General features: G+C 46.6%; 1 protein-coding gene across 3 annotated transcripts; it reads right to left on the reverse strand.

The window, feature by feature from the left end:
* Positions 1-742: 742 nt before the first annotated feature.
* LOC143514415 (protein bicaudal D homolog 1) lies at positions 743-21,960 on the reverse strand. 3 transcript variants are annotated; one of them, XM_077005549.1, is made up of 9 exons: positions 21,399-21,960; positions 12,653-12,865; positions 12,401-12,553; positions 11,775-12,242; positions 9,127-10,284; positions 8,461-8,612; positions 8,129-8,339; positions 3,550-3,625; positions 743-3,155 (listed from the first exon to the last, which is right to left on the reverse strand). In XM_077005549.1, exons 1-8 carry the CDS (start codon positions 21,612-21,614, stop codon positions 3,578-3,580), a joined length of 2,619 nt encoding a protein of 872 aa, XP_076861664.1. In that variant the 5' UTR covers positions 21,615-21,960; the 3' UTR covers positions 743-3,155; positions 3,550-3,577. The 3 variants fall into 3 exon arrangements, with proteins under 3 accessions (XP_076861664.1, XP_076861662.1, XP_076861661.1); XM_077005547.1 differs by lacking the exons at positions 743-3,155; positions 3,550-3,625; positions 21,399-21,960 and adding an exon at positions 13,113-15,979 and having other exon boundaries at positions 5,712-8,339; XM_077005546.1 differs by lacking the exons at positions 743-3,155; positions 3,550-3,625 and having other exon boundaries at positions 5,713-8,339.
* Between the last annotated feature and the right edge of the window lie 4,239 nt (positions 21,961-26,199).

Raw genomic sequence — 26,199 nt, forward strand, 5'->3', positions numbered from 1 at the left:
TAAACGATGCTCCACAAAGTATTGAAGCAGGGGGTTGAATAATAGTGCACATGCACATGTGTACAAAGAGTTACATTTTTTCATTTGAACTTCTAAGTTAAGTCAACTTCTGTTGTCAAAATAACTCAAATATGTATTAATAAATACTGTTTGTTTAATGTTTAATTTTGTCATTTATTGTCAGTCTTTCATCCACATCTCTATAATGTCTTTGGAGTTGAGGGGGTTGAATATTTCTGATTGCAACTGTATATAACATTTGTGCAATCTGCTATTGTTAGAACCCTGTCCAGGAGTGGGCCATCTGCTAGGCCGCTTTTTCAGCCACCAGAGGGAGGCAGAGTGTGGCTTCAAGGCACTCGGGTTGACCAGCCGTCCCTGTCTGCTGGAGACGCGCTACAGGCGTTCTGCTTGTGTTCAGTGTTCTGGTGAAAGTGTTCAGTTCGGCTTGCTGTTTTGATTTTGTTCCTCAGCTGCTCTGAGGTGGAATATTGCACTGATGAGTGTTCGGTATGGGTTAGAGGTAGGATGGGTTAGGGTTTTAATTCAGATAGTGTAGTAACAGACTTCCTGTTCATGTCTAGACTGTTGTATTTCCTACTCTGCAAAATGTATTCCATATCTCCTATTGAACATTAAATTTAATCCATATCTGGTATTGAACATTAAATGTAATCCATATCTGGTCACGTCTTAAACACACCACCTCATGTGATCCACTCTTCTCACACACACTTCCCTTTTCACCATGACATTGCATACCAACATCACCTGTATATACTGCTACCCCTGTTTTAATAAACTGTGCTTTGTTTCTTGGTGTGATCGACTCATTTGATTGAAATAGTTGTGCAAACATTTCTGAGCCATGCTGATAGATCACTTTATTAAATCATGACTGAAATGTATGTGACAGCACAAAAAAGCAAAATAAACAATTAGAACACAAATAATTGTGTTTAAATAAAGTTATAAATTTTAAAATGATAAAATAACAGAATATGCACATGAAAAAATCTGTAGAAAATGAAAATTATGAACGTGAGTGACTGCAGCAAGGTGTCCTGTCCACTACCAAGACGTCAGGGTCACAGTAAATAACCTGCTCAGGCTGCCTCTAGTGACCTTTGACACCGCTGACCCCTCACATCCCTCAGCCATCCAGTGCCACATAGATACTGAACAGAAGAGCTGGAAGAAAGTGGCACTGCCCTAAATCTCATGAGATAAGCAGGCCACCCACTACCAACCCTGCAGCCTCCTATGCCTGTATACCCACTGCCCAGATGGGAAGACCCGCCAACCTCAGGAACCGCCTCCTACCTCCAGTCACAAGTGTAGGTAGCAAACAGACCAGCAGGTGGCAGCACCACCAGCAGTACACAAAGCAAACCTCCAATTCCTGGACTTTAACACCAGAAGTCCCAGTACACCTGGATCATGTGTTTCATGAGGAACAAGCGATGGAAATTCCCTCCAGATTCCAGAGAACTTGAGTGAGGACGACACTCCAAAGAGCCAACATGTGCAACGCGACATCTGGCTAGTGAGAGTTCATCATCTCAAGGCATGGCAGGCTTATATAGTGTGAAGAAAACCCCTTGCAGTACTCATTAATACTCCAGGTTAACCTGTTAAGTGGCTAATTGGGATTCTGTCATTATTAATTGGTCGTCTATACTTGGGTTGAACGTAACAACTGTTTTGTGTAAAACTCTAAGCTGCAGGCAACTGGCAGGAAAACTGGTGGAAATGCTGGAATAATAGAATTGTACTTCCACAGCATCTATTTTATCAAGCGTATCAGTTAGGATCAGCATTAGCACTGATCTCTGAACAGTTTGATTCGAAAGCTGGTGTTCCAAAACAAAGTCTAGAGAATCATTTGAGAGACATTATTTGAGAGACATTATAAGGAGACAATATTTCTGCACTCAGGTATTCGAACACACACACACATAGACACATGTTCACTATTTAAAAATTAAAAGCACATTCAATGGTTCACCAATGTTTATATTATTTTCCCTTTCAATACATATTTATGCTAATCAAATACTCAGCTGTGTAATGAATATTAAAGTGAAGAGTTATCAGACACCTGAAGGAAGCAGGAGGTTGATGTAGTTCTTCAGTTAGCCATTGCATGACAGCCACATACCATGTGTTTCACAGCACAGGAACCTGTTTATTTTCTTCCTGTTTACATGGGTTAGAGAAGAACCCATGTTTTTACATAGAGAAGTTTACATGGGTTAGAGAAGAACCCATGTTTTTACATAGAGAAGTTTACATGGGTTCAGCCCTGTCAGTTCCCATAGTTCAGACTATGTCTGTGGCAGAAAGGTATCAGGTGCAGTAATGACGAATCCACCAAACATTTACCTGCTATTTCACACTACAACCCCTTTTGATAACTTATGTTAATGTACTACTACGACCTCATAGGCATCTTGGAATGTTTTCTTTGGAGGTCCCGTTTAGATCCCGTATAGATCCTGTATGTGAGCAGCAGACAAGACGTTAAAGAGGGTGGGTCTGCAGGTTGTTTCCATGAACTGATAATAACAGACACACACCCTGGACGTTCAGCACACCTCACTGCCTGCTTGTACTTACAGGGTTAGATGGTTTAGATGAAGAAGAAAACCAATGAGCAATGTGGACCACGGTCACGGTGGATGTGCTACACTACAACCTGTGACACCTCAAAAACTGCAACCGTTATTACAAGGACCCTTAATCATTAATATGTGACATACATGGAGAGGTAGTTTACTTTACGGAAGTGATATGTCTACCAAGCACTGGCCGCAGACTGCCCCAGACTGCCCAGACAGCCCCAGACTGCCCAGACTGCCTCAGACTGCCTCAGACTGCCCCAGGCTGAGATGTACAGTTCTCTAGATTTGTAGTGATGTGATGAGTTCTGTAGTTATTTGATGAGATTAATGATTTGGTCTCCAGGCTGCATCTGTGTTGGTTGTTCAGGGGTCTGAGTGGACAGGAGTCAGACGGGTCATATGGTTGGTTGTGTCGCCGGGAGACGGAGATGACAATGCAAGTTCTAGAACAGGCCACACACCAGAGCCGAGTTTGCTGCTAGGAAAAGGATTGTCACAGTGCCCTGTGGAGGGCTGGCCTCCATACTGCACCTGTAAAATCAGATCATACACCTCCCAGTCACAGGAGAAACAGAGAACACGGGAGCAGACAGAACAACATACTAAAGCATTGAACTAAATGCAGTCCTTTTATATCTCATATATCTGTTATCTACAGCAAAACACATTTTGGCACTGATGCTGTTATACTGCTCTTTACAGCAGAACCCGAAGGCTTTTCTCAGCAGAGTTTTTCTAGTGGATCCTTGAAGGGCTTGAATTAGTAGTTTGTTCATAAGTGACGTATTCACATACATTCACTCTCTGTGGCTCACTGGCACTGCATTATGCCAACAGCTTCAGAAAGGTTTTTTGTTTAGGCTAATAGGCTAGTAACATAATAAAAAAAGTGTATTTTCAGGTGAATGCCATGGTGTGCTGTCACCTGTTGTGTGTTGAGGCCTGGCTGGATCTTAGCTGTGAGGAGTTTGGTGACACTGTGACAGGAGACTGCTGACAATCTGGAAGAGACTGACAGGTTAGATATCCCAGACAGCAGGGGGCAGTGTGGGCTCGTGAGATTTCACAGACGTTGCAACAGCAAAACATTGTCAAAAAAAGTTAACAAAACACATATCAATATTTTAACACATTTATGTCATATTGTGTTAAAATGAGGGAGGAAAAAAATCTTGGGGGATTAATTTGGGGGATCCAATATATCGGATGTAGTTTGGGGGATCAGGTATACAGGATGTAGTTTGGGTAACCCGGTATACAAGATGAAGCGTGGGTGACCCGGTATACCGGTTGTAGCGTGGGTGACCCGGTATACCGGATGTAGCGTGGGTGACCCGGTATACAAGATGTAGCGTGGGTGACCCGGTATACCGGTTGTAGCGTGGGTGACCCGGTATACCGGTTGTAGCGTGGGTGACCCGGTATACCGGATGTACTGTGGGTGATCTGGTATACTGGATGTACTGTGGGTGACACGGTATACCGGATGTAGCATGGGTGACACGGTATACCGGGTGTACTGTGGGTGATCTGGTATACCGGATGTAGCGTGGGTGACACGGTATACTGGGTGTACTGTGGGTGATCTGGTATACCGGATGTACTGTGGGTGATCTGGTATACCGGATGTACTGTGGGTGATCTGGTATACCAGATGTACTGTGGGTGATCTGGTATACCAGTGTACTGTGGGTGATCTGGTATACTGGATGTAGTTCCCCCTGAGTAAGAATCTCCATACCAGTATGTTGCAAATCAGCAGCATAAGAACATACCACAAATGAAATGACCCAATGATCCGGACCCAAACACAGTCCTGTCCGTGTTTAACTGGATACGGACCCAAATGCCACTCCCCCCCCCCCGCTCACAACTTAAGTTCGCCACCCCCCCCGCTCAACAACTTACGCTCAACACCCCCCCTCCCGTCCCCCGGACCGCAGGTCAGAGCTATCTGCCAAATTTGGCCCGCGGAACAATATAGTTGATTACCCCTGCTATAGGCCACATGCACATGCAAATGAAGTGAAGTCAGGGATGACCCGCCTCCCTGCAGAGAAGCTTCCTGATGGATTCATAGAGCTAGACAGTGTTATATAAGATAACACACAGGGTTTTTTTAAAGTAGCTAGATGTAAAATTACCATGTCGAAATATTGAAACAGTACTTACCCAGGACAATCAAGAAGAATCTAAAACAACAGCATAACCCAGATACTGTGTACACCCTCACTGACCCGCCATGTTTGTATGTATAAAACACACACAGTAAGGACAAAGACAGACTGTAGATCATTTATGTATCATGTACATTACATTCTAAGAATACACTGGTTGACTGTACACTGTACTTGAGAGATATGCTTGTCCTGTATGCTGTTCAGACATGCACAGTACATTACAGACAGAAATAATTGGTCATGGGACTGAGCGCTCTGCTCAGAAAAAGCCACTCAAACTGTTTTGCAAAGTGTAGCGAAGAGACGTGCTTCACAGCCTTCGGTAGAGAAGCACACAACGCAGTGACTGTAAGACTCTGGTTGGGGTTGCATATCTTCTCGAGAGAAACATCATTTCTGATGTTGAAAATGCAAGAAAAATCAGGAGTTTGTAAGTACCGCAGGTCAACAGCACCACAGGGACTGAAGCATTTGACAGGTTTACTGTACTACAGGGTTACTGTAGAGTGTGGCCTCACTTAATAGGAAATGCATTGGAAGTGTGTGGGTGTATGTGTGGGTGTGTGTGGATCAGTCTGTTTGAACATGTGTGGCTGTGTGTGAATGTGTGGTTGGATGTGTTTATGGTGTGTGTGTGTGTGTGTGTGTGTGTGTGTGTGCATGAGTGTGTGGGTGTATGTATGTGTGTGTATGAGTATGTGTGCGTGTGTATGTATGAGTGTGTGTGTGTGCCAGGCCTTATGTAAGGGTGCCACGGAGAGGAGGTCTGGAAGGTTTCCTAAAATGTCACAGTGTCCACCTGAGTACACACAGCTCTCCAAACCCCCAGATAAGCCATTCTTCCATATCCCCAACCCCAACCCTAGTCCTAACCCCAACCTCAAACCCCAAACCCCAACCCTAACCCCAACCATAACCCTAACCCCATACCCACCCCAAAGTCTCACCATTCACACAAGACCACACAATTGCCTTGGCACGAAGTTATTGACTCACAAAAATGCATTACCATATTAGTGCAATAAGATAAACAGAGGTGCGTTCGTCCATGACACCCGTGTGTCTAGTGCCTAAGTGCTATATGAAGCAGAGCTGGTGGGCAGACACGCCTCTTCAGGGTCTCATCACTACTCTACAGATCATCTCCATACCAACGACACCAGGAAGCTATCAGAGCTCATCTAAAGGCGGAGCCCTAAAGGCGGAGCCCTATGCCAGTGTTCTGTGGAACTGAGGTGGTGTGTGAGGCTCCTAATGCACTGTGGTGTAAAAGAACAGCAATATCACTCAAATGTGTTTAGTGGAATATGGCAATATTGTGTGTGTGTGTGTGTGTGTGTGTTGGGCTTCTGTCAAATGCTTCAGCCTCCATGTGTGTACAGACAGGTCAGTTTTCTTTACTGCGAAATCCTTCAGTGACATGACTGGAGGAACCCAGTTGGGTGTGTGTGTGGTCCAACGGTGGAGCTGATACTAGTGTTATAGTAGTGTGATCCTAGTGTGATAGTAGTGTGATACTAGTGTGATACTAGTGTGATAGTGAAGTTAGTGTGAGGTGAAATTAAGATCCAGAGCCTGAGCAGTCTCCCCGTCAGTGCTGTGTTCTGAGTCTCTGCTCTGTTAGGATAGCCCCATGACTCTGGGCAACGCAATTCTGCCAAAAGAAGTAAAGAAGAAAAACTGGAGACAGATCAATGTGGACAAAATGTCAGATGCAAAAGAACAAATTTCAATGAATCCTGGAGAATCAGCACACACACACACACACACGCACACACACACACACACACACGCTGAGCAGGAAATCACAAGCAGATACTGGTGATGTTCCAAAACAGTTCGCCTTATTCCACCCCAACAAGACACTGACAACGACGGCTAATCCCTGAGATTGGTAGAGCAGACAAGACATTGAATCAGCAACCACTCCTGACTGCAATGAAGAACTGCAGACATTGTTACTTTGTTTCTGTGCTTAAGCTGTGTCGCTATAGCAACAACTCTATTTGACTGCTTTAAACACAGGATCAGATGCTCAAATGCTAAAGGAAAAGTTCAGTCAAACTAGCATTCAGTTAGATAGTCCCTACGACTATCATAGGGAAGCAGAGAGCTATCAGTTAGAATGATGCAAACAGAAATACCAACTCGTGGCTAATGTCCATCTAATGTCCATCTGTTGTTAGTGACTGAACTTATGTGTCTGGATGAGGAATCACAGAAACAGGACACACCACACAAGAGAGCATGGCACGATGAGACAGTCACAAACAACGTCGTCTGGTGTGGCTGGAATGGAAGAGAAGTGGCATTACTGAAATCTAGTTGATAGAAAACCGTCGTTATTTATGACTTTAAAGGTATCACGTCAGTTCTTGAGGAAAAAAAAACCCAAAAGCTAGAAAGGGAAAAAGCACACAGTGTGGGACTCTGCAGTGCATATGTACCATCCACTACTACGACTTCCAGAAGCCTTCGTGTCAACTGTTTCTTTACATTTGCTTTCACCCTCAAACAGTACAGCTCAGCTGATGTTCAGGGACATCTTAAAACGCTTCGTGCGATCTCTCTGGCTTGTGCTGTGAGGTCATCATGCACCTTAACTGACCTCATAATGAACAGAGAGAGACATCAGAGACAGCAAATGCAGTCCTGAGAACTGATCAACAGTCTCTCGGAGAACAGCAGGAACGCTTCCACAAAATCCCTGAGCGGAACAACCGTCACCAAACATGTCAAGCGTACTGGGACTACAAAAGGGAAACCAGTCCGTCCTCCTCCCTGCAGCACCCGCCTGGGCCTTCAGTAGCGGGGATGCTGGGAGCTGTAGTTTCTTGGGTAGAGTGAGCTGTAGGAGGAGGGGGAGGTGTATCTGGTGGTGTGGTTGGAGCGCGTCAGGATGGTGGGGAGTGGGCGGAGCCTTGGGGAGCTCCAGCTGGAGCGGTGGGTGCTCAAGATGGGCGAGCGGTAGGGTGAGGGGGGGGCGGAGCCAGGCGAGTAGGGCGTCTCGTTTGCATAGCGTCGGGACAGGCTGGTGGTGCGAGTCAGCTGGGTGTAGTCCACACTGAAGCAGTGCGGCTCCACTGCGTATGCCCGCATCCCCACCGTCCAGTGGGCGTGGCCAGGGCGGTAGGCCGTGGTCAGGGGAGGCCAGGAAGAGGAAGAGGAGGGAGCAGGTGAGGAAGGTGCCTCCAGTGCGGGGGGGCTGCCTGGCTCCGAAGGGAGTGAAGCGGTCACCATTGGCGACACGGTAGAGGCATCTGTGATCACCTCGGCGTCTGTGGACGAGGTGTCGTGGAGGGGCGGGGCCACTGGGCCACTTACTTTGGGCGTGGTGGACCGGAGCCGGGCCGCCCTGCCGGCACGTGGGCGGCGAGACTGCTCGTGGTCGAACTCCAGGTCCTCCAGGCGCTGGGTGAGCGCCAGCTTCTGCTGAATAGCCATACGCAACAGAGAGTTCAGCGTCTTCTTCTCGTCTTCAGCTGCCGCAAGCTGCCTCTGCATCTGGTCCAGCTGTGTGACGTATTCATCAAACCTGCAGAGAGACAAGGACAGAGCTGCTTTAATGGACTCAGTGCGGGCAGCACCGTGAGGTCCCGTGAGGCCCCATGAGGTCCTGTTCTGGGTTAGGTTCTTTGTTGCTCGCTGTTCCTCACCGCGTGGTGAACATGGCCCTGAGTGAGGAGAAGGTGGCCGCGTCCTCCTTCAGAGCCTTCAGCTCGTTCCTCAGCTTCAGCATGGTCTCCGTGACGATGGACTTCTCACTCTCATACTTGCTCTTCAGGTTGCAGAGGGCTCCTTCAGCGGTCTGGCACACAAACACAATCTAGTAGCACTAGGAGCAAAGAACTAAACAACAAACAACACACTTCTCAGTTACACTGCCTGTTTAGTATCGAGTTAGACCTGAAGAAACCACCCTTGACCAACTGCTTGGCAAAGTGAAGGAATTCCCCATTACTGATCTGGACTACTTTACTGTGCTGGGTGACACACAACGGCTACGATAACTCAGTGTGGCTTACATACCAGTACCAGTACAATACTAAATACCATCCACTGAATCTTACCAAGTTTATACTGTTCTGTTGTGCTTAATGAAACTGACCAGAATTCAAGTTTAGCCTATGCTTTGCTTTAGAGTAACAGCTGTGTAACTCATGGTAACAGCTGCTAAAGACACTGAATCCTGCACATCTCAGCACTTTTTTTCCAGCGGTGGAGAATCTCCTAGCTGAGATGTCTCAGGGAGCAGATGAATCTCCGAGCTGAATCCTCTCAGATGTCCTCAGGGTCCCCCAGCTCCCTAGCGCTCTCCTCACCTGCTTGTTGGCCTTGAGCACAAGGCGCAGGGTGGCGATCTGCTCCCTCTTGGTGCTCAGCAGGGACTTCAGCTTGAGGATCTCCTCCAGGCAGGCCTCCCGGTCCCGGTCGAGGAGGGGCTCCTGTGAGCTGGCCCTCTGGCGGGCCAGATGCAGCGAGCGATCCACGGCCTTTTGCAGGTGCTCGATCTGCTCATGGATGACGGTGCTCAGGTGGTGGATGCTGGGTGTCTCCCGCCGCGGCTCGGAGCACGAGGACGACTCTGGAGCCGGAGACGAGGATGAGGATGACGAAGAGGCACTGATGGCAGGTGAGCCCAACGGAGTGCGGATCGGGCTGTCTTCCGGGTTGAGGGCTTCTTTGGAGGGTGAGTCCGAGGGGCCTCGGGTCTCGCTGGGCATGGGGTTGGAGGCAGACGTGGGCATGGAACTGGAGGCACACGTGTTGATGGCCGCGAGGCGCCGTGCCAGCCGCGGCGTCAGAAGGACCCGGAACTCGTCCTGCCCTTTCAGGCCGGCGGGGGCGGCGCGGGGCGACTGACTGCGGCTCTGCCGGTAGTAGTCCAGCATGACCCGGTTGGGCGTCTCGTTGTTGCAGAGGCAGATGTGGTGGTAGAGCTGGGCCAGCTCCTCGCTGCACACGGCGAGCTGGTCCTGTGCGGCGGCCAGGGCCGCGTGGCTCTCCGAGGCCGAGTTCCGCGCCGCACGCACCTCCCTCTCCAGCCCCGCCATCCTCTCTCGCGCCTCCCGACCGCCCCGCTCCAGCGCGTACGCCTGAGCCTCCACCTGCCGCAGGCGCGCCTGGGCGTCCTCCTCCGCCCGCTCCGCCCCCTCAACACACTCCTTGTGCCTCTCCTGCAGCTCCTTCAGTTCGGCCTTCAGCCCTACCACCTCCATCACCGCCACCCTGTACTTACACTGCAGCAGCTCCACCCCCAGGCCTGCAAGGTTGCTGCAGGCCCACGAGGGGCTCCTCAGCTCCTGCTCCTCCTCGTCCTCGTCAGCCCTAGAGGCTCCGCCCTGCTGGTGGTGGGCCCGGAGGCGCTCTTGGAGACTCCACGCCTTCTCTTGCTGCTCTTCCAGAGCGCTCTGAGCATGCCCGAGCTGCGTCTGACACACCTGCAGGCTGCTGAGAGCAGATACCTTCTCCTGCTCCACCTAGAAAGCAGGACAGGCATCACATCTCAAGGCTGTGGTCAGGGCCCTAACCCTAGCCCTAACCCTAGCCCTAACCCTAAACCCTAAACCCTAACTCTAACAAAAGAAATTCTCTCTGACTGGAGCCTCCAGCTTCCAACGTTCACCAGACCAGCACACACTAGAGCCATAGACTCTTCTTCACTAACCCTAGACCATACACCCTAGACCCTAACCCTAACCCTAGACCCTACACCCTAACCCTAGACCCTACACCATAACGCTAGACCCACCATACTCCAGCTCTGCTTGTCGAGTAGATACCACGTTATCAGAACATCAGTGCACCAGTTTACCAAACAGAACGCAGTGTCAATGTGAGTGCGTAAGGAGTTACTGAACAATTGAAGCCAACAACCAAAAACAAAAATACACACTGATATGACCACAGTTGCTTTGCAAACAGTAAATCCAGAAAATTATCAATAATCTGTACATGACGCATTATATCATGTGCGTATGTGTGTGTTCAGCTGTGAATGGAAACTACTACATTGTACATACTGTAGTACTGTACTGTACACAGTATACACACTGTACTAGACTGTACACACTATATACACTGTACTAAATTGTATACACTGTAAAACACTATATACACTGTACTAAACTACACATTATAAACACTATGCCCACTACTACACTGTAAACACTATAAACACTATACACACTGTACTAAATTGTACACATTATAAACACTATTACACTGTACACACTATAAACACTACACACTGTACTACACTGTAGACACTATAAACACTATATGCACTTTACTATACTGTAGACCAGGAGTGGCCAACCCGCGGCTCGCGAGCCGCATGCGGCTCTTTGCCTGGTTTCATGCGGCTCCCCAGCCGGTCCACGGGCTCACCTGCACTAACGGGGTGACACACTGCTACATTTTCGTGGTGCGCGGTTAGTTTACAAGCCTAGCGAGCCGCTAATACTTTTAAAACTGGCGTAGTGGAAAACACGCATTTGACTGTCTTCACAGCTAATAATTTACACTCCCCCCCCCGCTCAACAGATTACACTCGCCCATGTACGATGTGGCTCTTTGCCGTAACACAGTAAGAAAAGTGGCTCTTGGTCTATGACGGGTTGGCCACCCCTGCTGTAGACACTATAAACACTACTACACTGTACACACTATACACAACTGAGCTTCTCTTCTCCTCCTCTCTCTGAACAGTCATCATCCTGTGTGTGTGTCTGAACACAGTCATCATTCTCTCTGTGTCTGAACACAGTCATTCTCTCATTCTTTTTGAACACAGTCATCATTCTCTCTCTGTGTCTGAACACAGTCATAATTCTCTCTGTCTGAACACAGTCATTCTCTCACTCTTTCTGAACACGGACTTTAGCTGTGTAGAACACTTTGGCGCCATGAAGCCTGAACCACAGACATACAGTAATGGGATCAGGATCAAGAATTTCACACAACATACCTGCTGCATTTGCTGCCTGAGTTTCTGAATCTCTGTGAGGTTTAGTTCACTGAAGAGGTCAGGGGTCACTGTGCTGATCTTCCTGGTCCCTGCTGCGCGGTGGTCGCCGTTGAGTCGGGTCAGCGCCGTGCCTGGAACCCCCTGCAGAAGCCCGTGATACTTGCCACTCTCCTCACCGGCAGGAGAAGTGGCAGCGGTGGGGGTGGCGCTACCACTAGGGGGCGCTGAACTGAGGGCGAGCAGGTGTGTGCTGGCTGAGAAGGCTCCGTCACACAGGGTGAGGTGCTGAGCCAGTTCCTTACGCAGGCTGTTCTTCTGCTCACGCTCACTCTTCAGAGCATCCAGCGCCTCCTCCAGTTGGCTCTGTGAGATGTCCTTCAAACGCAACGCATCTTCTAATTGGCTGTTCAGCAAGGCTGTCTCCTCCTCCAAGACTTTGATCTCATGTTTTAGACCTTCGTACTCCACCTTTGCAGGAAAGCAGGATCTAGGGTTAGAGTTTGTGCTGACCCAGGATGATCCATCTGGGTTGATCCCATGTGCCCTGGCAGTACTGGTATGTGACTGGTATCTGGCGTTACTCATGCGTGCGTGCGTGCATGTGTGGGGGTCTCAGGTCCGTGTACCTGGTTCTGTTTCAGTGTGGACACCAGTTTCTGCAGGCCGATGTTCTCCTCCTCCAGCTCTGTGTAGTCCTGTAGCAGGCGGGACTCCCTGAACTTACAGTCCCGCACCTCCTCCCTCAGCTGCACAGTCTGTAGCTGCAGCAGCTCCTGACTCTGAGAATTAACGACAGAGAGACAAGGAGAAAGGCTGGCAGGGCACCCTCTAGAGGCCAGGTCAGGAGAAGCCACGTGGTGAGCAGCCAGGAGCCGTACCTCTGTGAGCTCCTCCACGACCGTCCCGAGCCTCTCGTTCTCCACCAGTGTGGTGGAGGCCTGAGACTGGGAGCGCTTCAGCTCCGCCTGCTGTTCCAGTAGTCGGCCCATATAATACGCCTCCTTGGTGGCCGACTCCTGCAGGAGCGCCTCCTCGTTGGTCTCACCATCCTCTGCTACCTTCCTCTGGGTGGTGTATGCCTGGACAAAGGCCTGGGTTAGAGAGAGGGAGAGGGAGAGGGAGAGAGAGAGAGAGAGAGAGAGAGAGAGAGAGGGAGAGAGAGAGAGGAAGAGAGGCAGAAAGAAAGACTCTAAATGCTTGTTAAGACAGGGGTTTTCATTTGATTAGAGTTAACTGAGAAAAGTTTATTTCACTCATTTCATTTTGGGCACGTGCCAAACTCATCGATATACACAGAATGTAATTGCCAGCACTACTGCTGAAAGGGTAGTATATTACCCAGGAATCCTCAGAGCAGGACTGAGGGGCGGCCTCAGTCAGAGTGCACATTCAGGGTTTAGAATCCTTGGCTCTTTGTATAGAGGCTGTGGACGTGTCTGTCATTTTGTCTAACCAGGTTTTCTGAGGTCGTGCTGACACTACAGGTCTGAGTGAGATGGAATCAGTGTGCAGGAAAGACTTACACAACCTGACAGAGACAAGAGAACACAGATCCAGGACCATAGTGTGGAGAAAAGAAGGTAGACAGTAATTACACAGAAGTGATGTCATAACTGAGTCTCACTTCTGTGGGAATTTAAAAAAATGTTAGTACTTCTATATTTACTTAATTATAGGAGTTACATGACAGAACAGGTCAAGTGTTCATGGATTAAAATATACAGCTTATTAACAAGAGGATAAAACACAGCAAACAGGGTCAGAACATCCAGACCACACAACAGGGTCAGAACACCCAGACCACACCAGGGTCAGAACATCCAGACCACACAACAGGGTCAGAACACCCAGGCCACTCAGCAGGGTCAGAACATTCAAAGACAGACTAAGTACACAGTTAGAATAGCAGTGGCGGAACAAAGACAATTTGGAAGTGACAGGTGTAAATGGACATGGATTAAAGGAAACAATTGAGATCGGTAAGTAAATGACTGATGATTGGCCGAACGTTCTGTGCTGTAAACAGCATTCTGGGAGGTATAACTGACTGCAGTCAGCAATGGGAGAGACCGGTAGAGAGAGAACTGGTGTTAAAATGCTCCTTTTTACTGTTAAAACTATTAGCATCTTCACTATATAATTATAAACTGACTCGTTGATTAAGTATTTAAATTGAATTAATGATTATAAACACTGAAATTGTCCAATTATCATTAAAAAATTGTTCCCTCATATTGTGTCACTGAACTTTTAGGGCTTCCAGTACTGGATTATGAAAACAATTACAGTGTTGATTATGGCAAGAGTTATAGTGCGTGATTACAGGAAGGAATTACAGTTTGAAAGAAAGATACAGTACTTCTGCAGTACTGAGTGGATCTGAGTCCTACTGTCATTAGACCTGCTACATTTAGCTTGACTGACAATAACAAATGTCTGTCACTGCTTTGTTAAGAATCATGTGGCTGTACCTGTAAATACCATGAAAATATGTATATGGTTTATACACAGACTGCACCACCCTGTAAACATCGAGATGTGTTAACATATTAACATTTCTTCACATGATACTGCATATTTTGCTATCACATTAATGTTTCATTTAACAGGAAACTGAGACGCAGAGGACAACGAGACATTGTCCTTGTGGTTGACTGTTAAATGAGTCCATATTAATGACATCATTTAAGGGTGGGAGTGATTCAGCACAGCGGTGAGAGCCAAGGGACTCCCATGTCATAAATTACACGACACTCTTCCAATAATAAAGAGTTCTTTGATAATAAGAGTCTGCTGGTGCTGATTTATTACAGACACATATGCGTGAACAGCAATCAGAAAGACACACATATAACAGATTTGTTTTAGTGATATCTGCTGCTGTATATATTTGGTGAAATCTTTCAGTCTCTCATCTTTTGTGTTTGCCAGCATAGCTCTAAGAGAACATTATTCTACAGTATACATGATCAGAAAAACATCTGCAACGAGGAAGAGACACAGAGACGGAAAAGATTATTTTATAGAACTGTTCAACTTTACCTGAAAATCAACCTTACCTGAGAGGACATGTTTGTGGCTTTCAGGCCTCTGATTAAACTGAACCAAGGACTAAAACACAGGCCTGCGCTAGTAAACATGATGGTGTGTCAGTGTTACGTTTCAGTCTTGAAGGTTATTCTGGAGGGACTAAAACCACAGCAATGTACAGTATATGCTATTATTGTTTATATAATGTACTGCATATACTATGCTATTATTGTTTTATATAATTTACTGTATATACACCCACTTTAAACTCACTTTATTATATATACCCACTTTTTAATAAACACCCACTTTATTATATACACCCACTTTATAATAAACAGCCACTTTATACCCGGCTGTATCTCTCTGCCTGTACAGCTGAATCACTGAAGATTGAAGATTTGCCTCTTCACTGAGTCACTATGCACTTAAATATGCACTTCGACTTCCATCCACTCCAGCCAGTTTTAGGCCCGCTAGAGTTCTTAACGCTGCCCTGTTTATTCTCACATGTGTATTTGAGATGACAAAGCACTTATGTCAGTCAATCTGCACATGGACATCTGAGAAACGTAGATGTTCTGCTATAACTACACACTATCAGTGCTTTGGCCACTATCAGTGCTTTGTAAGTAATCAGAACTGACCTGACTGATATGAACACACATCAGTATACTGTATTCATAAGTAACAACAAATACAATAGTTATAAAAAATACATTCTATTTGTATATTTTCTATTGCCTGCAGTAAAACAGATGAGACTAGAAAAACCTGTTTACAAATAACAAGACAAGCAAAAACAGGCAAACAGAACAGAGCATTATTCAAACCAGAGCTCCACTAACACCAGAGCTCCACTAACACCAGACCTCCACTGCCACCAGACCTCCACTCATGCCAGAGCTGCACTCACATAATTCCTCCACTCACATCATACCTCCACTCACACCATACCTCCACTCACATCATACCTCCACTCACACCATACCTCCACTCACACCAGACCTCCACTCACACCAGACCTCCACTCACATCATACCTTCACTCACACCAGACCTTCACTCACACCAGACCTCCACTCACATCATACCTCCACTCACATCAGACCTCCACTCACACCAGACCTCCACTCACACCATACCTCCACTCACACCATACCTCCACTCACACCATACCTCCACTCACACCATACCTCCACTCACACCATACCTCCACTCACACCAGACCTCCACTCACACCATACCTCCACTAACACCAGACCTCCACTCACACCAGACCTCCACTCACACCATACCTCCACTCACACCAGACCTCCACTCACACCAGACCTTCACTCACACCAGACCTCCACTCACGCCAGACCTCCACTCACGCCAGAGCTCCACTCACGCCAGAGCTCCACTCACACCTGACCTCCACTCACATCATACCTCCACTCACACCATACCTCCACTCACACCAGACCTCCACTCACACCAGACCTCCACTCACATCATACCTTCACTCACACCAGACCTCCACTCACATCATACCTCCACTCACATCAGACCTCCACTCACATCAGACCTCCACTCACACCAGACCTCCACTCACACCATACCTCCACTCACATCATACCTCCACTCACATCATACCTCCATTCACACCAGACCTCCACTCACACCAGACCTCCACTCACACCATACCTCCACTAACACCAGACCTCCACTCACACCATACCTCCACTAACACCAGACCTCCACTCACACCAGACCTCCACTCACATCATACCTCCACTCACACCAGACCTCCACTCACACCAGACCTCCACTCACATCATACCTTCACTCACACCAGACCTCCACTCACACCAGACCTCCACTCACACCAGAGCTCCACTCACGCCTGAGCTCCACTCACACCTGACCTCCACTCACGCCAGAGCTCCACTCACATCATACCTCCACTCACACCATACCTCCACTCACATCATACCTCCACTCACGCCAGAGCTCCACTCACATGATACCTCCACTCACACCAGAGCTTCACTCACACCAGAGTTCCACTCAGGCCAGACCTCCACTAAGAGAATGAATATATGAGATATGTGCAGGTGCATGTTGCAGACACTGGAGAGCAGGTTAGAGTGGTAATAAACTCACAGAAAACATACAAACAATCAAAGACAAAGCCAGCATTAGGAGATGTGTATAGTGTGTGTAATCAGATGTGTATAGTGTGTGTAATCAGATGTGTATAGTGTGTGTATTATTCAGATGTGTACAGTTCACAGTTCACATCAGTGAGCATCCAGATGGAGGAGGGGCTACTCTCCAAATGGAGGAGGGGCTACCCTCCAGACGGAGGAGTGGCTACTCTCCAGATGGAGGTGGGGCTACTCTCCAGATGGAGGAGGGGCTACTCTCCAAATGGAGGAGGGGCTACTCTCCAGACGGAGGAGGGGCTACTCTCCAGACGGAGGAGGGGCTACTCTCCAGATGGAGGAGGGGCTACTCTCCAAATGGAGGAGGGGCTACTCTCCAGACGGAGGAGGGGCTACTCTCCAGACAGAGGAGGGGCTACTCTCCAGACGGAGGAGGGGCTACTCTCCAGATGGAGGAGGGGCTACTCTTCAGACAGAGGAGGGGCTACTCTCCAGACAGGAGGGGCTACTCTCCAGACGGAGGAGGGGTGTCTGGAGGTGGGTGGGAAGCACATGTCTTATTTCATATAGTTGACGTATAATTAAATAATAAACAAAAAATGCCTTACATGAAAAGGTAAAAAAAAGCATCAACATGTAGAGGAAGCTCAAAATAGGAGCTACCACCCAACAGCTCAGGCACCTCTGTGCTTCAGCCTAGGAATGACCCTCGTTAAATGTTAAGATAAAAGGACTAAAGCACAATGAACTATGATCAAAAGTGGACTGAACTACTGGGCAGAGGGGACTTGTCAGAGCACAGAGGTCGTGTCAAAGCAGAGAGGGCGTGTCAGAGCAGAGAGGGCGTGCCAGAGTAGAGGGGACGTTTCAGAGCAGAGGGGGCGTGTCAGATCATAGAGGTTGTGTCAGAGCAAGGAGTCAGAGCAGAGGGGACGTGTCAGAGCAGAGGGGGCGTTTTAGACTGGACAAGTCAAATCTCACACAGGAGTGGTGTCTCATATTAGACACATGTTTCAAAATGGTTAATGAGGTAAAACCTCCTTGTAGAAAATAAGGATTAGTAACATCAGCACTATTGAGTTACTGTTTAAATGGTGAGTTATTACTCACTGATGTTTAACAAAAGTCATAACTCACATATTATTGTGATAGCTATAGCATATATATATATCTGATAATCATGAAATCATAACTGAATAAAACCATTGTGAGGGCAGAAATGTACAACCCAGTTACACTCATTCTGTTCTTTATCTGACCTCACCATAATACCGCTGTCCTTTATCAGACCTCGCCATTATACCACTGTTCTTTATCAGACCTCACCATAATACCGCTGTCCTTTATCAGACCACACCATAATACCGCCCTTCTTTATCAGATTGCTGCATGAACAGTACATTAATTGTTTTGTGTTAATGTTGTTTAATTCAAGGGTAACTCAGAGAAAAAGTACTTTAACAATCCACTATATTTTAAAGTTGTACCACCAGGAATAATTCCACTATGGAGCTGTCAGAACATCCTGGTGAAACACCCTCCTCTCTTCAGAACTCAGGATGATGAAGAGGTTCAGCTCCTCTAAGGTGGTGTCAGACCACAGGTGCAGCCACTAGGGGGCAGAATAACACAGCTGCAACACAACACACTGCTGCTCAACAGCTGCACTGCAGCCTTGTTTCTCTCACCTGGAGGTGAGCGAGTGCACAGGAGAAGCTCGTGGCTGGCGGACAACAGCAACCACAAGTACTTCACCAGTGCACTGAACACAGCTGCAGCTGTGGGGCTTCGGCACAACGCTGATGGCTCTGTTCCTCATGGTGTCAGATCTGTGGGAGCAGCAGGACAGGTCCTTGCCTCCTACCCTGGTGCGCCTCACACAGGTGTCAGGCCTGCAGCCCCTGTCACCACATCATCATCAGGAAGCTCAGGGGGTTATGGACCTTGATTCTCAAACGCAGTGCTGGATGTTGTGACTGGTGCATCAGAACAGTGATGCAGATTCATATTCTAACTGCAGGTTTTCCACCTTCTATTAACCTGCGAGTCAAGGGAGTCAACGTTACCTGCCTGCTACCCACCTGCCCCTCACCTGCCACCCACCTGCCCCTCACCTGCCACCCACCTGCCACCCACCTGCCACCCACCTGCCACCCACCTGCCCCTCACCTGTTGTCTTAAGTAGGATTCATAAAGTACAGATGAACTCTAGCATTTCCTCCATGATGTGTTTTTGAGTTTTTTTAGTTGATTGGTGCGTCACTGTGTCTGACACTGACACCAACTCATCAGTCCACACATGCCAGTGTACCGCTGCACTGAGAACACTTCACCATCCAAATATCAGGCAGCACTCTCGTGGTGAGAAAGTGACAAATAAATAACTGGACAGAGAAGGTTAGAGAAAGATGCAGAAGGTTTTAGAAAGTTGTAAATTTTAGAAGGTTGGAGAAGGTTGGAGGAGATTGCTGACGAACAGCAGTGGCTGGGCTGCGGTCTGTCATTGTACTCCTGAAGCGTTTGCTCTTTCACAGAGCACTAAAACCAGTTTTAATCTAGTGTAGCTCTAAATATTGCATGTAAACATCAACTCTGTGGTAACAGTATTTTCTTCTTGTAATATATATCTACATATCTTGGTGCAAATATTCCTACAAATGTGCATAGTGCCCTTGTGTACATGTCTGTCCTCTGAATACAGCATAAATAAGAAACGATAATTATATATTGATAACTGGTGGATTATTGACTGATAATAGCTTAAACCACTGATTGTTTATTCATTTTGTATGTGTTTTTGAATGTGTTTATATAACAACTGTATCAGTGTAACAGTCTGCTAGTGAGTCACATTGGAAAACAGTGTATTAATCATTTAAGAGAAAACAGGAAAACACACACACGCACACACACACACACACACACACACACACACACACACACACACACACAAAACATATTAAACATAGACACACACACACACACACACACACACACACACAGTGGACTGTGTTTCCAGTGGACTGTGTTTCCAGTGGACTGTGCTTCTAGCGGACTGTGTTTCCAGTGTATTGGAGCTGAAGTCCAAACACACTGCTGATGTTGTATATTTTTCTGTCCAGGAGCTCCAATGCTGCTTATTGCTGCCATCCTCACTAGCCCCCCCTTCTGGCAGAACAGGGTGAAGACAGCCAGGTCCTACGAGTGAACAAGCATCTAAAATGAACCCAGTGTGTCAACTCAGTCGAATATGAACAGCAGCTTAATACCAGATACAGGTGTAGACCTAACATGCATACACCTCACACATAGTACACCCTGACACACAGTACAACCAAACATACAGTACAACCTGACACACAGTACAACCAGACACATTTCAACCTCACACACAGTACAACTAAACACACAGTACAACCTCACACAGTACAACCTCACAAACAGCTTCCTTTGAAGACTTTTCTTCACAAATGCATAATAATGCAGAACTGCATGCAGGCCTATTAGTTTAAGTTTATTACTTGTGGTAGGGCAGTAGCCACTGCACTGGTGTCTAGTGCAGTCTAGAGAGAACACAGGATGTTGTGAGCAGAAGTTCCAGTACCAGTACCAGTACCAAGATAAGACTAACCTGAGCCTAAACTTGAGGAAAATATAGAGGGTGCTCACCCCGCCCACATGGAGCATTCACCCCGCCCACATGGAGCACTCACCCCGCCCACAGGGAGCAGCTGCAGAGATAAGCTGTTGCTCCTAACTATCCAACTTGACTGATTCTACTCTCATGTCTGCATCCTGGGGTTAGCCATAGCTACTGAGCTACAGTGCTGCATGGTGAGTTGTCAGTCAGCAAAAGGCCTCAGTCTCCTGGTGACAGAATTACCGTAACAACTAAAATTATTTATGCAGTAGCCTATAAAAGTCATACCCCAATAGGGACACCTTAAAGAGGGTGTGGTCATGTTTTGTACCCATTCCCCCCCTCTCCCCTCTTCCCTCTCTCCTCTCTCTCTCTCTCTCTCTGGAATGTGTGTGTGTGTCCTACATACACTTGAAAAAGTATATCCGGTTGAACAGGCAGGTGCAAAACACATTTGGAGAGGTTTCCTTTATTCATGTGAAACAAATGTATTCCTCTACACACCTCCATGACATGACGGACACACAGACCAACAGCGGAGGTTACTGAGAGGAAAAAGTACTTGCCCGGTTCAACTATACTGCAGCAAAACTGCGCCCATATGAGTCCAGCGGGAAATGCATGACAGCAGTGAAAAACTTCCAGACTAGAGACGCCACAGTGACACAACTACAAAAGTTGTTTATCAGTGAAAGGTCGTGGCTACATAATTATTCTAAGAAAACAGAACCCTGGCGTCCCAGTAATACATGCATTCACACGAAGTGAGGAGCGCCCTTTGCAGACAGCGCGAGGCAGGGATTACCTCCTGGAGCTGGTTCAGCTCCTGTCGAAGAGTCTCGCGCTCTGCTTCCAGATCCGCGCACTGCTGTTTGAGGCTCTGGTTTTCTTCCAGTACCACCAGTCCGCATTCAGCCGCGCGGATCTTCTCTGTGGTGGCCTCCGCAAGCTCTCGCGCCAGCCGATCCACTTCTGCACGACACTGGTCCACTGCTTCTCCGCATCCTCCACCGTCAGCCATCGCCCCTCGGGCTCCCCCTCCACCTCCGTCTCCGTCTCGCCGTCCCTTGCGCAGGGAGGCGGACTCCCGAACGGCTGTAGCGGTCACAGAATCCTGGCGTTGTTATTCGCCTAAGATATCCCCCAGTAAAGAAAACTCTACAAATATCATGGTAGTGAAAGGGAAATTATAAAAATAATTAAGTCATTTCAGCTAAAGACATATGTCCCGTCCTTTCTCCCGTCATGGGAGGGGCCTAGCATCTTTCTTTCTCTTCTTTTTCTGCTTATTCATGGAGAATTGGACGCCATCTCTACGCGCACAGGAGCATCCCTGCGCTCACCCGTGACGTCAGAGCGCTCGAGCGCATCCTTCCTGTCGCGTGTGCGCTCGGCTGCTAGCGGCGTTTGTCCACGCGACAACAAACTGATAAACAATATGAAACAAAATTGATCTTTCAGGATCTCTACAGATCTGCTGTTTGTCACAGTAGTGCAAGCTTAGAGTAGGAATTTAAATGGAAAAATCCTTTAAAAAAAGAAGCTGATTTGTACTGGTACAGCCAACACGCTGCATGGCAACAAGACCGATGCTCCATGTGATTAATCAGCGGTAGTCATGGCAACATTATTCTACATCACTATCACTGCTCTGTGATCAAAACACTAACACACACACAACCACTGCTGACAAATTCTGTTCTTGTGACAAATACATTTTAAGCAAATGGAAGCAGTCTGAACTTTTCAGTGAAGATTTAAGATTTAAGATTTTAAGATTCTCTATTTGTCACATGTATAAGTTGTGGCGATACAAGATACACAGTGAAATGAATATGTGACTGTTCCATGACTATGCAGCAGCAAAATAGAATTACAATTTACAATTAAATAAATAGATTATTCAACAATTAAATAAATTACAATTTACAATGAACAGTATTTATAAGCTATCAAATATAAACTATAGAAGTAAAAAACATGAGAATAAATAAATCTACCATATACATATAAATGAATCTATAAGTGACTGTGTGACTGATAAAGTGACTGCATGTCTGATAAGGTGGTTGTGTGTCTGAAGAACAGAATGGAATGGAATGGAATGGACCATGTGTATCATGTGAAGAACCGAAACACACTTAATCCAGCAGTTAAGCCCTGAACATCAGAATGTCTCTGCCATAGTCAGGAACCTCTAAATGTCCCTGTTGTAATCAGGAACATCTAAATGTCCCTGCTATAGTCAGGAACATCTGAATGTCCCTGTCCTAGTCAGGAACATCTGAATGTCCCTGCCATAGTCAGGAACATCTGAATGTCCCTGTCATAGTCAGGAACATCTGAATGTCCCTGTCATAGTCAGGAACATCTGAATGTCTCTGTTATAGTCAGGAACATCTGAATGTCCCTGTCATAGTCAGGAACATCTGAATGCCCCTGTCATAGTCAGGAACATCTGAATGTCCCTTTCATAGTCAGGAACATCTGAATGTCTCTGTTATAGTCAGGAACATCTAAATGTCTCTGTTATAGTCAGGAACCTCTGAGTCTCCCTGTCGTATTCAGGAACTGTCCCGATAAGCGCAGGGTGATGTGGAGTTCACCTGTGTCAGGTAGCTATAAACACAGATAAGACCGGGGTGAAAAGGTGGGAACTCCGCAAGGTAATAATGTCAAGGCAAGAGAACAGTTGTAAAGTTACAACCACAGTGTGTGTGAGACCTCCATCCTGCGCCTGCATCTCCCTGATAAACCAGCACAGCTTCACAACCATACACCTGCCATCAAAGCATACATGCTGAACACATTCAGTCTGTTCTGCTCATTACCAACGTCATGTCACACTTGATCTACAGCTGATCTGTGTCAGATACAGAACACTGACGAACACTGACGAGTGAATTTTCTTAATTTTTTATTTTGTTTCGTTTCTTTTTCATTCATTTGCATAATGAAAAAAGCTGTGTAAATATGAGATCAACACGAGTCACATAATTAAAAAATAGTACTCATTGACTCACTCTCTTATTACACAGTGCATTAACGCTTCACTGATCACAAGTTTAGTTACAGCTTCCTTGAAGATGGCTGCCATTACTCCTGTTTTAAAGAAAAATGGCTTAGACCCTGAAAAGCTGGTGAACTACAGGGTTATCTCCAATCTTCCTTTCCTTGCCAAAACTCTAGAATGGACTGTAGCTGCCCAGTTAACTGAACACATCAAATCCAATGAACTGTTTGAGGTGTTTCAGTCCGGCTTTAGGAGAAATCATAGCACTGAAACTGCACTAGTGAGGGTGGTAAATTATCTTCTTACAGCAGCCGACCAGGGGTTGGTAAACTTACTTAAACTATTAGACCTTACAGCTGCATTTGACACAGTCTGCCATAAGATATTACTAACTCGGCTCTGTAATCCGATTGGCATATCTGGAACTGTTCTTGCTTGGTTTTAGTCCTATCTTACAGATCTGAGTCATGCATTTTGTCACATGGTGTCCCTCAGGGTTCAGTTCTTGGTCCACTACTTTTTATATTGTACTTGCTTCCTCTTGGCAACATTATTAGGGCTCATGGGCTACAGTTTCACTGTTTTGCTGATGATGTGCAGATATACATATGCACTAAACCTTCTGTCAGTCTACCGCCTCCTGTTCTGACGAAGTGTTTAGCTGATGTGAGGACATGGATGAAGGAGAACTTCTTGAGTCTAAACAGTAAAAAAATATAAATGTAAATGTAAATGTGCCGTATTTTGTCAGTTGTGATTTTTACACCGCAATCGAAATTTGTCCTCCGCTTTTAACCCATCTGTGCAGTTAGAACACACACACACCCACACTAGTGATTACTAGGGGGCTGTGGATCACACGTGCCCAGAGCGGTGGGCAGCCCTAGCCTGGCGCCCGGGGAGCAGTTGGGGTTAGGTGCCTTGCTCAAGGGCACCTCAGTCATGGCCTCAAGACAAGACAAGACAGAGGCTATATTAATTGCTTCTCCAGGTACACTCAAGAAGATTGGCAATAGTGCTGTCTCTATTCCTGAATTTACTGTTTCATCATCAGATCAGAAATCTGGGAGTCATTCTAGACTCAACTCTCTCCTTTGAACAACACATTAAGAACATCTGTAAGACAGCCATTTTTCATTTAAGGATTTAAGGATCCGACCATTTCTTTCCCTTACTGCTGCTGAGGCTATTGTTCATGCATTTGTGACATCTAGAATTGACTACTGCAATGCTGTATTGCATGGACTCCCGGCTCGGCTGTTGAACAGGCTTCAGTATGTGCAAAACTCAGCTGTGAGGGTTTTGACTCATACCAGATCCTGGGAGCATATTACGCCTATTCTGGAACGTCTTCACTGGCTCCCTGTCCAGTATCGTATCCAGTATAAAGTTCTGGTGCTGGTGTTTTAATCTCTGCATGGCTGTGCACCATCCTAACTCAGTAGTCTCCTCCAGACATACTCTACAGTACACACCCGAGTGCAGTGCACTCAGCTGCAATTGCTCCAAGTTCCTAGCAGCAAGTTACGCACTGTTGGTGATAGGGCCTTTAGTGTGGCTGGGTCAAAGTTATGGAACAGTCTGCCACTTCAGTTACGTGCTTGCCCATCTATCACAATATTCGAGGCACATCTAAAAAACCCATCTTTTTCAGTTGGCTTATGGCTGAGCCTATATTGTTTTTATTTGTATTTTTATTTTCTTTTTCTTTCTTCTTTTATTGCTCTTGTCTGTCTTATTTTAACTTGAACTTTCTTTTATTTTCCTTCTATTGTTCGCTTTTATTGTGCAGTGTCCTTGGGTGTATTGAAAGACGCTTATTAAATAAAATATTATTATTATTATTATATTATTTGTCAGATTTGATGACATAACATTTTTCACAATAGCTATGGGATCATCATGGTTTTAGAATTATGCTTAAAGCTGGAATAACTGGATTCATGGGTTTAATCATCTGTACTGTGTCTGTATTGTGTCTGTGTAACATCCATATTAAATCTGTATTGTGTCTGCACTGTGTCTGTATTGTGTCTGCATTTAATATGTAATGCATCATTGTTCAGTTGACAACAGACAGAGCCAGAATTTCTCAGTGTGTTTCTCTGCAGTCATTTGTGTACAGCAGGATTTGAATAGCAGTGTTCTCACCTGCTCACATGACCCACACTAATGTGGACCTGAACAGCAGTGATGATGAGGAATCCCGTATGTGCGAACATTTTGAGAACAGATTTTCTTCAGTAAGGAACTACAGTATTACAATAAGCTGCACTGAATTTGTTCAGTAGGCAACATTGTGTTCAACAGTGCGGTGTGTAAGAGAGCGTGGTGTGTAAGAGAGGGTGGTATATATGAGAGGGTGGTGGTCTTGAGGCACACACCAGCAGATCTAGCTAAATCTTAGGTGTTGCTAGACTTTGAGATCCAAGTGGACTTTGGGGCAGATTCAGGTAGACAGGCGATGGATTTTGGGCAGATTCAGGTAGACAGGCGATGGCTTTGGGGCAGATTCAGTTAGACAGGCGATGGCTTTGGGGCAGATTCAGGTAGACAGGCGATGGCTTTGGGGCAGATTCAAGATCCACATCAT

The sequence above is a fragment of the Brachyhypopomus gauderio genome, chromosome 5 (assembly GCF_052324685.1).
Source record: "Brachyhypopomus gauderio isolate BG-103 chromosome 5, BGAUD_0.2, whole genome shotgun sequence".
Taxonomy (NCBI): Eukaryota; Metazoa; Chordata; class Actinopteri; order Gymnotiformes; family Hypopomidae; genus Brachyhypopomus; species Brachyhypopomus gauderio.